Here is a 14,545-nt window from a genome sequence, read left to right on the forward strand (position 1 = left end):
TAAACAGAAGTCGAAATAAACTGAATGAACAAAGCAGTGAAATTAAAATGGTAGTAAAACTAATTTACTTTGCAGGATTTGCATGGGCGGCACGGTGGCCCAGTGGTTAGCACTGCTGCCTCACAGCGCCTGTAGACCCGGGTTCAATTCCCGACTCAGGCGACTGACTGTGTGGAGTTTGCATATTCTCCCCGTGTCTGCGTGGGTTTCCTCCGGGTGCTCCGGTTTCCTCCCACAGTCCAAAGATGTGTGGGTCAGGTGAATTGGCCATGCTAAATTGCCCGTAGTGTTAGGTTAAAGGGGTAAAGGTAGGGGTATGGGTGGGTTGCGCTTCGGCGGGTCGGTGTGGACTTGTTGGGCCGAAGGGCCTGTTTCCACACTGTAAGTAATCTAATCTAATCTAATTAGTTAGTTAATCCAGACACTCGTTGGACAGTATATTGTGGGAAAGAATTTTTCCATCACAGAGAAGGATTTGCCCTGAGCTGACTCACTTCATGTGTCATGAATTCAACAAATCAGTCACCAAATAACACATGTTGGACGGAATCACCTGCCTTTTGGAAAGTTTCATGAATAGAGTCCATTTCTGGGCCCCAACCCTGTTCAGGTCAGGGGTACTGGACAGTTGCAATCTTCTAGGAGGCAGCTAATGAATAGGCTGCCTTCAAATTCAATATCTTGTGAAAGACGATGGGTGGGCTCCCAAGACAGGAAAGCCTATAGGAAGGCTTGCAACAGTGGAAAATAGAAGTTCCACCAGCTGAGGTGGAGTTGTTGAGGTAGATGGGAGAGTGTGAGGTTGGCTCAAGATGCAGGCGCTCTCAGAATCTGTCCAATATTTTTAAAAATGGAAGACCTCTGTGACAATAGTGCTGCCTCTGGCAAGAGTGCTTGAGGGTGGAATTGTGCCAACCAGAGTTGCAAATTTCCAATTCTGCCCTTTGACTTGTTTCCAAACCTGTGTGTGTGTGACCCAGGAAGTTTCTACATGTTGGTGGCTCAATCCATTTTAACTCTCTCCCTGGTGTTTGCCTACATGATGCATCAGAAGTGAAGGATTATGAGAAGAAAATGTAGCAACAAATTTACAGAATAATGCTTTTTCATTTCTGCTCTTCCACAGACAATGAACAATCAGCCTCACGTTTTAGCTTATGCACTTCATGAAACTGAAGGTATTCCAGAAAGCTTTGCAGAACTCATCAAGAAACATTTCAACATCGTCTACGATGAAGAATTCCTGAAAAATGAAAAAGAACTTGCTGAGAAAATCCAGTTTATTTTTGGTTGGAAACTCTATCCCATAATAGATGAAAAGCTTCTGAAATCTCTACCTCATTTGAAGGCCATTACAAATTATGGAGTTGGTGTGGACCATCTCGACTTACCTCTGGTCAACAATTCTGGGGTGAAGGTGGCCAACACTCCTCATGTGGTGGACAATGCTACTGCTGAAATGGGCATGGCTTTGATGTTGGCATCTGCCAGGAATATATTGGAAGGTAAGATAGGGCTGAAAATGTAAACTATTTTGGCAAAACAGATGATGACTTTGAATCTATAACTTTGAACTTTAAAACCAAGGAAGGAGTACAGCATGTGGTATTAAACATTCAAATTAACATATAATAATCAGAGTAAACAGAGGTTCAAATCATAAAATTATGCACCACAGAAACACGCTGTCAGATAGACTAACTGCATTTACTGGCTGTTTGAATGACTAGATCAGTGTGCTGGAGTTGCTGAATTGAGGGACTTTAATCTATTTCTAAAAATCTAAACTCGCTTATATCTAATATTTAGCTAAAAGTTATTCCGCAGATTTACAGACCAGGGCCTAAGTAGATGTATGCAAGTTATCACTGTAGGATAGCGAGGTTAGTAAATTGAGGAAGCTAGTTTGAATTTTCTTTCAGTAACAGGGGCTCAGCTATCTGTTCAATTTCAGAACTATGACATATAGCACCTCAGTGCAACTTGAACGAAATGCTGGGAGTTTGGTGAATTGATGGAGTTAGATGAAGGAGTTGCTTCTTTGGTTTTTTTTCACATTTTCACCCTGTAGGAATTACTTAATTTCACTCATCTCTTGTGTATCCAATTTATAGGCAAAGGAAGAAGCACTGTAAGAATGGGTAATCCTACTTTGCACTCTCTAGTCTCCAGTTTACAGCAAATAATGCTGAAGTTCTAAAAGACACAGGTCAGACTTGGATTGGAATACTGTCTATAGTTCTGGGCATCAGGCTTCAGGAAGGATGTAAATACGTTAGAAAGTGTGCAGAACAGGTTTACAAGGATGGTTGCAGGGTGAAAAACGTGGTTTATGAAAAAAGACTGGAGAAATTGGAATCGTTTTCCTTGGACAAGAGAAGGCTTAGACAAGATTTAATCAAAGTTTTCAAAATCACAAATGTCAATAGGGAGAAATTTTCTACTGCTAGAAGGATCAAAATGAGAGGACACAAATTTAATGTAATTTACAAAAGAATCAAATGTGATGTCAGAAAAAGGTTTTTTATACAGTAAATAGTTAGAGGGTATGGAATGCACTGTCTGGAAGTGTGGTCAGGTTCAACGGAGGCATTGAAGCAAGGTTTAAAATGATTATTTAAACAGAAACAATAAATGAAGTCACAGTGCTATTCTCTTGCCTTTTACAAAGTCCTAATTCTCAATCAGCGAGCTGGTCCAGATTCAATGGGCTAAAAAGCCTCCTTCTATTCATAACAATTCTGTGGTTCTCTGATCAACCTATGGGCAGAATTTAATGCCCTTCCAGGATGCAACTTCTGAAGTGAGTAGTGTTGTTTAATTGGTTGGGAGGGTGCAGGGTGGGATCCCAAATAATTTCTCCCACCCCACTGAAGTCTGGAATGTAAGGTTTGATATCAGCTTTCCTGCTCAGAGTCCAATTAAGTGAGCAGTTTATACTCATAAGAGCCTCATCCAGCCACTGCGCCAAATGAAAGAAAAGACCTGTTGCTCAAATTGCAGCTTGGCAACTTCAAACCTGCTCGTTGTTGGAGGTGAAAGGAAAGGTGCTTTCTTTCCTGGTCTCTGCTGCCAACTGGAGGCTATTCCACCAAAGACAGTTTTCTCACCCCACATTCAGCTTTCTCCCATTGGTTATTAAAGAAGATCTTTCCACCCATTTCCTCGCCCTCCCAACCCCACCCCCGATCGTCGCAAGGGCCTGCCTGAAATCATTGGAGGTTAAGATGCATTATTGAACATTTTCTTGGTGGCCTAGCTGCAGTACTGGTAATACCCACCAATTGCATGACATCTCCAACACTGTAGAGCTCCTGGCCTTGATTGGCTGGCAACTCTGAGACATCTTCTTGGAAAGAGGCATGTTTCTGAAAAAGCAGGATAGGCTGGCGAAGCCCAAACCCACTCCTGGCATTTACACTGCAAACAGTTTGACTCAGTGAATAATCCAGCCCATCATTCTGTTTTTAAACAAATGCTGAAAATCTGCATTCATAGTTATTTATTATCTCTGAGAACAACTGCTGTCAGCATTTCTTAAAGGCTTTGTTGGTAAATTATGAATTCCTACATGAGATACACTTTTTAAAAAGATATTGTATAATCATAATATATTTCAAATCACACTCCTGACAGTGCTGAGTATGGTGGCCATCACAAAGGAGCAAGGTGCTTGAAAAACTGAATAGCCTAAGGTGAATAAATCTCCTGGACCAGATGGACTATACTCCAGAGTTTTAAGGGAGATAGCTGAAGAGATAGTGGTGATCTTTCAGGAATCACTTGAGTCAGGGAGGGTCCCAGAAGACTGGAAATTCACTAATGTGACACTCCAAGTTCAGAAGGAAATAAGGCAAAAGACAGAAAATTACAGACTGATTAGCCTAGCCTTGGTCATGGATGAGATCTGGGAGTCCATTGTGAAGGATGAGATTTCTGAATACTCGGAAGTGCATGGTAAAATAGGGCAAAGTCAGCGTGGTTTCATCAAGGGAAGGTCATGCCTGACAAATTTGCTTGAATATTTTGAGGAAGTAACAAGCATGTTAGACCAAGGAGAGCAAATGGATATATCTATTTGGACTTCAAGAAGGCCTTTGACAAGGTGCCACACAGTAGGCTGAGTAAGGTAAGGGCTCATGGTGTTAGAGGCAAGGCTCTAACAAAAATAGAAGCCTGGCTGTCTGGCAGGAAGCAGAGAGTGGGGATAAAAACATCTTTCTCAGGATGGCAGCAAGTGACAAGTGGTGTTCCACAAGGCTCAGCATTGGGACTACAACTTTTCATTTTATGCATTAATGATCTAGTTGAAGGAACTGAGGGCATTCTGGCTAAGTTTGCAGACAATACAAAAGTAGGTAGAGGGCCCGGCAGCATTGAGGAGATGGGGAGGCTGCAGAAGATTTGGACAAGGGAGTGGACAAAGAAGTGGCATATGGAGTAAAACCTGGGAAAGTGTGAGGTCATGCGCGTTGGTAGGAAGAATAGAGTCATGGACTATTTTCTAAACAGGGAAAAAATTCAGAAATCTGAAGTGCAAAGAGAATTGGGAGTTCTAGTTCAGGATTCTTTTAAGTAAACTTGAGGGTTGAGTCAGTAGGAAGGCAAATGCAATGATGGCACTTCTTTTGAGAGGACTTGACTGGAAAGACAGGGATGTACTTTTGAGGCTCACTAAGGCTCTGGTCAGGCCACATTTGGAGTATTGTATGTAGTTTGGGGTTCCATATCTCAGGAAGATGTACTGGCTCTGGAGCATGTTCAGAGGAGGTTCAGGAGAATGGTCCCAGGAATGAAAAGCTTAACACATGAGGAATGTTTGAGGACTCTGGCTCTATAAGCAATGGAGTTTGGAAGGACGAGGGAGAATCTAACTGAAACTTGTAGAATACCGAATGGCTGAATAGAGTGGATGTTGGGAAGATGTTTCTACTGGTAGGAGAGATTAGGACCCGAGGGCACAGCCTTTTATAATGGAGATAAGGAGAAACTTCTTTCGCCAGAGAGTGTGAATCTATGGAATTCACTGCCACAGAAGGCTGTGGAGGTCAGATCATTGAGTATATTTAAGACAGAGATAGATAGGGTCTTGATTGTCAAGGGGGTCAAGGGTTATGGGGAGAAAGCCGGAGAATGGGGTTGAGAAACTTATCAACCATGATTGAGTGGTGGAGCAAACGCGATGGGCTGAATGGTCTAATTTCTGCTCCTATGTCATATGGTCTTATGGAAAGGAAAAGGAATATACCTTGTCAAAATGTATAAACCATGAGAAGATTGGGTTGCTTATCTGATTAAAATTATTAACTTCTGAATGTTCCAGTCTTCATAAAAATAACATGAAAACTGAATTCAACAGAATTGATCTCAATTTAACCATGCAGTTCACTCAGGGACTCCACGTCTTACCATATGGGGATACTACATTTCACAATATGAATTGTTTCTCTTGTGGATGTGGTATTTTACATATACAGTAGGCATTTATGATGTATGGGTTATAAAGGAAAGTCTTTACATAAGCCCCCCACCAAAATTACTGAAAATTGATTTTCAATTTAGCACATGAACCTATAGGTTATCGATTGGTAATATAAGATTTGTGCACACTTCCTCCCTGGGTTTCATATGAAACCAACTGATGTTTGGAGGATGAGGTTTGCTGGTGCTAAGGTGCTGAAGATTTGCACTAAGCTTCTTAGTTTAATTGTTGCAGGTTTAAAAGTTAATTAACTTCAAACTGCACTGTAGCGAAATCCTGGTAAACTGCTAACCTGCGAGCAGTACTGCAACAGATTGTTGACCTATTTATTGCCAGGCGATGAGGATGTTGTACAATATTGGCCTTCAATTATCCCCTTCTTCCAGCTTCTGAAAAACATTCTGTTTGAACGTCATCGCCCTGAAATGATAACTCTGTTTCTCTCTCCACAGATGCTGCCCGACCTGCTGAATATTTCCAGCAGTTTTATATTTTTATTTCTGAAAGCATTTATTTGTCTGCTCCTGACGAGTTTGCTCTGATTTACATTTGGGACACATTGGAGATGCTCCTGCCCTAAATTTTGCCAATCGTTCCGGTGCTATATGAGCCCTATGGAGTATCTTTAACTGAATGGCCTGGGTTCTGTTACAAATGGAGATTTTTCTGGCATTTTCGCAGATGTCATCTCACAATTCCTGATCCCATATTCTAAGCAATAAATGATTATGTAATAAATGAAGAGTGCTGACCGAGGTACACCCATTGGCCACAACACTCTACGTTCTCTATCTGATTTATGAAGGCTATCTAATAGCGTAGTCTTCTTCTGTATGTAATCTCGAATCTCGAAAGAGGTCTACATTAGGTAGTCCAAATTTCTGATGCAGCTGTTCAAAAGACATCAGGACCCCGTCCTCAAACAGATCCCCTAAACAGGCGATACCCCTGGACATCCAGGATTTGAATGTGGCGTCTGTGAGCCCCGGTTGAAAACCCCATGCCCCACCATAGGAGTATAGGGGGATGTTTTATGTGAATTACCCTTGTTTTGCCGCATTATATTCCAGGCTTTAATTGTGTTTAATACTATAGGGTTTTTACAGTGGTCCATAATGATTTTCATCTTATCTAAAAATAAGAGGTTAATAAGAGGGCACTTTACTTGAGAAGCCTCGATGTCCAGCCAGATTGATTGCAGGTCAGACGAGACCCTGTCTCATCTTAACAGGGAACTCAGCTAATACTTCCTAAAGTCTGGAAAATCTAGCCCTCCCCTTGCATGTGGAAGCTGTAGCTTCCTTAACTTAATGAGGGGCCGTCTATGATATCAGATGAAAGATCCCAGCCAACCATACAGTTTGTGCAGTGCCGGCCTCGGCAGCATCACTGGGAGCATTCTCATAGGGTATAAGAGATGGGGCAAGACATTCATTTTAATTAGGGCTATTCTACCTAGCCAAGAAATTGGAAGATCCCCCTAACGTTGACGGTCCTGCCTTATCCTTTCCAGTAGATGCACAAAATTGACCTTGTATAGCTGGCCAAATACTGGGGTGATAAAAATGCCGAAATATAAGGAACCCTCTAGAGACCACTGAAAGGGAAAGTGAGATCCGTCCAATAAGTGGGACATACTAGCAAGGCCACTCATTGGCATGGCCTCTGATTTTGAGAAATTAATTTTGTAGCCTGAGAATGCACTAAATATATTAATATCTTGGATTATGCGAGGCATGGACATCAGAGGATTACTAAGGAAAAGGAGAATATCTACATCTGCATAAAGGGTAATTTTATGTTTACTTGTACCAACCTTCGGGGCCGTTATGTTAGAGTCAGCCCATATCGCTTCCGCTAGTGGTTCAATTATTAGCGTGAATAGCAATGGTGAGAGAGGACATCCCTAATGGCAGCCCCTACCCACACTGAAGCTAGCCGAGCCTAATCCATTGGTGATCACAACTGCTTTGGGATCATTATACAATGTTGAGACCCATTTAGCAAATACCTTTCCAATGCCAGACCTTTCCAATGTATAGAACAGGTATGACCATTCAACCCTGTCGAATACCTTCTCTGCGTCCAATGAGACAACTATTCCCGGTATTATTTCCTGATGACAGACTTGAATCACATTCAAAACCCTTCTAATATTATTAGATGATCTACGGCCCTTGATAAACCCCGTCTGATCCTCTTTTATGATATATGGCAATACCCTCTCCAGCCTCAATGCTAATGCTTTTAGAAAGAACTTTAAAATCTACATTTAGCAAGGATATTGGTCTGTATGATGCGCAATCTTCTGGGTCCTTTCCTTTTTAGAGAATAAAGGAGATATTCGGCTCTTTCAGCGAAGGTAGGAGGCAGCCCTGACTATATGAGTAATTGTACATGTCCATAAGTGGACCAGCTAATACTCCTATAAACTCTTTGTAGAATTCAACCTGAAATCCATCTGGGTCAGGTGCCTTACTGCTCTGAAGCTGCCTGATTGTATCAAGTATGTCCTGGGTTGTTAGGAGAGCATTCAGGACCGATACCTGTTCCGGGGTTAAGTCTGGAAAGGCCAGGCTTTTAAAAAAGGACTGCATCCTCCTGGCTCTATCACCACAATCCTGTGACTTATACAAATCAGTATAAAACTTTCTGAAGATTGTGTTGATCCTTTGAGGATCGTGAGTCAGAGTACCAGCATTTTCACTGATGGACATGATAGCTTGAGGGGCTTTTTTTCTCCTTGCGAGAAATGCTAAGTATCTACCAGGTTTATCACAAAATTCATGTAATCTTTGCTTTGCAAATAGTATTTCCCTCTTTGCTATTTGGGTAAGCGCGATATGCAGGGCTGTCCTAAGGGCCGCAATCCTTTGTAATTTTGTAATAGAAGGTCTATCAACATACGTTGTTTCAGCTGCTTTTAAGCGAGCCTCAAGTAGACGCTGTTGTTCTCCCTTTAGTTTTTTCTGGGTTGCCAAGTATGAAATGATCAGACCTCGCGCATAAGCCTTAATGGTCTCCCACATCATTGATGGGTTACTAGCCGTACCTGAATTAATTTCCAAAAAAGTTTTAAATTCTTGAGAAAAATATTCATTAAGAAGGAATCCATACGCCAATGTCGGGGGGATGTCTCATTGTTCCGAGCCTTGATTTCCATATACACAGCAGTGTGATCAGAAATTATTATATTACCTATTTTGCAGGATGATATGGAATTCAAAAAAGTCGAGGGGGCAAACAACATATCAATTCTAGTGTGACATTTATGTGGATTAGAGTAAAAAGAGAAATCTCTGCCTTGCGGGTGAAAGCACCTCCACACAAACCCACCAACACTCTCAAACAAAAACTAACAAACTTAAAAGACCCAGTACAACCCATGGACAAAACCAACGTCATCTACAAAATTCCATGCAAGGACTGCCACAAACACTACGTAGGACAAACAGGAAGAAAGTTAGCCACCAGGATACACGAGCACCAGCTAGCCACAAAAAGACACGACCCTCTCTCCCTCGTAGCCCTACACACGGATGAAATAAACCACCAGTTCGACTGGGACAACACATCTATTCTGGGACAGGCTAAGCAAAGACATGCCAGAGAATTCCTAGAGGCCTGGCACTCCAACCACAATGTCATTAACAAACACATAGATCTAGATACTATCTATCAACTCCTCAGAAAACAAACAGGAAATGACATCGCCACAAACCCCAGGAACCTATCCAGGACAAACATATAAATAGAAAGCAGGAGACAACAGCTTCGCTTCACTTGGAGGTCACCACTGATGATGTTACCTTGCCAAGTAATGGAACGTCTGTATATCAAACCTACAGCTCAGCGAGCAAAGCTACACCCTAAATATTTGGTAATGTTAGTACCACGTATAAACATATAAAACTATAAAATTACAGTCTCAGCAGATAATAATTAAGTATAGTAACACAAAATAATAGGGGGAAACAATCCCACTCTAAAAGAAAGAGATAAGGTGAGACAAGGCAGACACCCCTCCTCACCTGAATCAACTCGACCACTTGGCCTATATATTAAAAAAAAAGGAAAATTGCAAAGTGGAGAACAAATAAGCCCCTGGAGATAATATTAAGCAATAAAGGTAATAAGATAAAAAAAAGGATAAACTGGGGAAGGGGGGGGGGGGGGGGGGGGTGGGGGTGATTGCAGAACAACATCATTCACCACACGAATTAACTCTTACAATTTTTTTAAGAGAGTCCAAAAATTCCTTGGCCTTCTCCAGAGATCCGAAGTTATAGATGGACCCTTTGTGGCTAAAACGTAGCATTGCTGGGTAGCGCAGGGAGTATTGAATGTTTAAATCCCTTAAATGCTTCTTTGTTTCATCAAACACCCTTCTCTTGTGGACCAAAGCTGGGGAAAAATCTTGAAACAGCATTATGTTGGATCCTTTGTGAGTCATGTCTTGGGGATCTTTCCCGAGATTTCTGGAGGCTTCCAGGAGCATTTGCTTATCTCTAAAGCACTACAGCTGGAACAGGACCGGACAGGGGCGCTGACCCGACCCGGGCCTGTGTATTGCAACCCGGTGGGCCCATTCTACCCTTACCTGGCCTGATCCAGCCTCCAGCTTCAACATCCTGAGGAAGCCACTGCTCCAGAAACACTGCAAGCTGGCCTTCCTCTTCCCATTCGGGAAGGCCCAGCAAACGAATATTTTTTCGATGACCTCGAGAATCGAGGTTGTCGATGTGATCTTCTAAGGCCCGGACTCGCTGTTCGAGAGTCCGGACCTGACCCACAGCTGATTCTGCAGCAGCCTCAGAGGCCGCAGCCTTTAGCTCTGCCCCTCCGACTCGATGTTCAATCTTTTCTATGTCTCAGTCGTGATTTTGCAGCGCGACAGACAACGATTCCCATCTGCTCCTGGACTCTTCTATAAATGCGTCGATCTTCTCTTCAAGCCTGGAAATCACTGCAACAAGGCTCGCCAAGGTAGGTGAGTCCCCCGGGGTGGCTGCGGACGCCTCTCCTGCAGCTGGGGAGGGTGGGGGAGGGGTTCCTGTGTGCTGCGAACTGCGGGCATTCTTTCCCTTAGTCATTTTAACAGAGTAGTTTGGTGCAAAATGACTAGCTGTATTAAATAAAAGTCATTTTGAATGATTTGGCAGGTGTAGTGGAGGTGGGCAGCCCACTTTGCCTGAGTCTTGGGCAGAGCACTACAGACTCAGACTTGCTGGGTCGCCACCATCTTGGATCTCTCGGCCAATATTCTTTTGAACTTTTCCAATCCATGTATTTGTCAAAATGCCTTTTAAATGTTGTTAATGTACTTGCCTCAACCACTTCCACTGCAGCTCATTCCATTTGTGTACCAATCTCTATGTATAAAAGTTGTCCTTCAGGTTCCCATTATTCTTTTGCCTCTTTCTCAATTCCCCAACCCTGATAAAAAGACTGAATACATTAACCCCATTCATGCCTTTCATGATCTTACACACTTCTATAAGATCCCCTCTCTCCTAAGCTCTGAAGAAAAATGTTCTAGCTTGTCCAACCTCTCCTTATAACTCAGTCTCTTGTGTTCTGGCAACATCCTTGCAAACTTCTTCTGCACTCTTTCCAGTTTAATAACATCCTTCCTATAACAAGGTGACCAAAACTGAACACAATACTCCAAGTGCGCCTCATCAAAGTCCTGTACAACTGCAACACAACTTCCCAATTTCTATACTCAATGCTCTGACTGATGAAACCCAGTGCGCCAAAAGCCTCCTTCACTGCACTGTGTACCCGTCGTGCACCTGATCTCCAAGATCCTTCTGTTCCACTACACTCCTTCAGGCCCTACCATTCACCACAACACTCCTACCTTGATTTTACTTTCCAAAATGCAAGACCTCACATTTATCTACATTAAACGCTACTTGCCATTTCTCGGCCCACTTCCCCATTTGATCAAGATTCTGCTGAAATTTCTGAAAACCTTCCTCACTGTCCATGAAACTGCCTATTTTAGTGTCATCTGCAAACTTACTAATCATGCCTTGTATATTCTCATTTAAATAATTGACATAGATAACAAACAGCAATGAGCCCAGCATCGAACCCCGAGGCATACCACAGGCCTCCAGCCCGACAAGCAATCTTCCACTTTTACCCTCTACTTCCTACCATCAAACCAATTGTGTCTCCAATTTGCCAGCTCCCCCTGGATTCCATGCGATCTGACCTTCTAGTGCAGCTTACCACATGGAACCTTAGCAAAGTCCTTACTGAAATCCATACAGACTACATCTACCGCCCTGCCTTCGTCAACCTTCCTGATCACTTCAAAGAACTCTAACAAATTTGTGAGGCATGATCAACCATGCACAAAGCCTTGTTGACGATTCTTCATCAAACCCTGTCTTTCCAAATGCACATACATCTTATCCCTCAGACTCTTCTCAAGTTATTTACCTACCACAGATATTAGACTTACTGGTCTATAGTTCCCAGGTTTTTCTCACAATCCCTCTTGAATAAGTGCATGACATTAGCTCTCCTACAGTCATCCAGGATCTCACCTGTGGCTAACAATGATGCAAAAATATCAGGCAGAGCCCCTGCAATTTCTTCACTCGCCTCTTGCAGGGTTCTTCAATGTATCTGATCAGGTCTAGGAGATTTATCCACTTTCATACATTCTAATACATCCAACACCTCATCCACTTTAATATGGACTGTCCCCAAGATATCACCATTAACATCCCCAAGTTCCCAAGTCTTCATGCCTTTCTCCATGGTGAACAGAGAAGAAATATTCACTGAGGACTTCACCCATCTCCTGTGGTTCCATACATACATTTTGGTCCTTGAGGAGTCCTATTCTCTCTCCACTTACTCTTTTTACTGTAATATATTTAAAGAATCTCTTTGGATTCACCATAATCTTCTCAACCAAAGCTATCTCATGCCCACTTTTCACCTTCCTGATTTTCTCCTTCAGTAAACTCCTGTATCCCCTATATATATCCAGGGATTCCCTTGATCCCAGCTGCCAGCACTGAGCCATGCCTCCTTTTTTTCTGGTCAAAACCTCAATATTTCTTGTCATTCAGGGTTCCCTACTCCTGCCAACCTTGCCTGTCACCCTCACAGAACATATAGACCTTTAAATCACACTTTTAAAGGCCTCCCACTTGCTGGAGGTCCCTTTGCCTGCAAACAAACTACTCCAAATCAACCCCTGCAAACTCATGTCTCTACCCATAAAAAATTGCCTTGCCCCAATTTAGAACTTGAACCTGTGGAACAGTTTTGTCCCTGTCCATAACTATTTTAAAATTAATAAAACAATAGTCACTGGTCCCTAAGTGTTCCCCCACTATCACTTCAGTCACCTGTCCTGCCCTATTTCCCAAGAGGAGGTTGAGTTTTGCCCCTTCCTGAGTAGGACCCTCTATATACTGATTGAGGAAACTTTCTTAAATGCACTTAAATTCCAACGTATCTAAGCCCTTAACACTATGGCAGTCCAAGTCTATATTAGGAAAATTAAAATCCCCACTATGACAACCTTATTGCTCCTGCATGTCTCCCTAATCTCACTGCATATTTGATCCTCTGATTCCCGTTGACTATTTAGGGGCCTATAGTCCAGCCCCAAAAACATTATCATCCCCTTCTTACTTCTTAGCTCCACCCACAAAATCTTACTGGATGATCCCTCAGTTATTTCATCTCTGACTACTGCTGTGATACTCTACTTTATCAAAAATGCAACTCCCCCTCCCCTCTTTCCTCCACCTCTATCCCTCCTAAAGTACCTGTTCCCAGCACATTAAGTTGCCAGTCCTGTCCCTCCCTTAGCAATGCTTCTGTAATGACTATATGATCCCACGTACCTATCCATACCTAAGTTAATTGGCCTTACCTGTCAGGCCTGTTGCATTGAAATAGATGCAATTTATCCAATAGGCATTCCTCACTCCCTGTCATGTTCCACCCTGAAGTGTCTCTTCAGCTTGCTATTTCTGATTACTATATCTCCTTCCAGCCTCGCACTTGCCTCCCAGCTGTTGAGGATCCCACCCCACTACCTGGCCAATCTAGTTTAAACCCTCCCTTGCAGCATGAGCAAATCTGCCTGGCAGAATATTGCTCCCACTTCAGTTTAAGTGCAACCCATCCCTCTTGAACAGGTCTCCTGTGCCCCAGAAAAACTCCCAACGATCTAAAAATCCAAACCCCTGCGCCCTGCACCAAGTCTTTAGCCACACCTTCACCTGCCATATCCTTTTGTTCTAACCCTCACTAGCACATGACACGGTTTATGGGCTTCAAGAAATTTTTGAAATTATGCCTTTATAAGAGCTGCAAAGACACTAATTGACACCTTTTATATGTTTGAAGAATGCATAATCTATGAGAAAGCTAACCATTATGTAGTACATCAATGAAACTTAAAATGGTCATACAGCTTTTTTTAAAGTAATTTTCTGTCTTTTTTATTAGATTTTTTATTGAAAAAGAAGATTTTTAAGATTTTTTACAAAATTACAAAAATAATACAAACTAGTATATTCTAACAACACCAATATAAAATTAAAAAACTACTAATCTATTCTACAAACAACCAAAACATAAAATAGGGTATCATACATTACTAACAATAAACAAATAGGTAAATAACTAACTAAATACATACTTAAAATAGATTTATATCAAGTTATGACAAAGCCCATATTTATACGTGATTCCTCCTCTCAGGGGCCCCCGAATCAGCCAGAACCATTACCACGGCTAAACAAAGGCCCTGAACAATGTGACCAAAATATATACCCGTATAGTTCAAAAGGGGCTGCCATGTTCTATAAAATAATTCCGTTTTTGGTGCACCATATTCATAAGAAAGTCAAGGAGGATATATTCCATGACTATCCTGTACCAGTTTGAAAGTCCTGGGGGACCTTCCGATACCCAATTCACTGAAATATTTTTCCTCACACAAAAGGAAAGCATAGTGAATAATTTCCTCCCACATACATCCAAAGAGGGGAAATTTGGGGAGCCCAAGAGTAGGGACAC

The 14,545-nt window shown here is 42.2% G+C and overlaps 1 protein-coding gene across 2 annotated transcripts in view; it reads left to right on the forward strand.

The window, feature by feature from the left end:
• LOC148141153 (uncharacterized) overlaps positions 1-6,293 on the forward strand; it is a 35,529-nt gene extending 29,236 nt beyond the window's left edge. The window contains exons 2-3 of one of the 2 annotated variants that reach the window (XM_087978634.1): positions 1,127-1,505; positions 5,935-6,289. In XM_087978634.1, the coding sequence (XP_087834760.1) occupies positions 1,130-1,505; positions 5,935-6,062 (504 nt within the window). In that variant the 5' untranslated portion in view covers positions 1,127-1,129 and the 3' untranslated portion in view covers positions 6,063-6,289. Of the gene's footprint in view, positions 1-1,126; positions 1,506-5,934 lie in introns of both variants that reach the window. The other variant, XM_087978633.1, reaches the window with a different exon arrangement.
• Positions 6,294-14,545: the final 8,252 nt, after the last annotated feature.

The sequence above is a fragment of the Chiloscyllium plagiosum genome, unplaced genomic scaffold, assembly GCF_037043375.1.
Source record: "Chiloscyllium plagiosum isolate Xiang-an unplaced genomic scaffold, Cpla_swu_hap1 HiC_scaffold_34, whole genome shotgun sequence".
Taxonomy (NCBI): Eukaryota; Metazoa; Chordata; class Chondrichthyes; order Orectolobiformes; family Hemiscylliidae; genus Chiloscyllium; species Chiloscyllium plagiosum.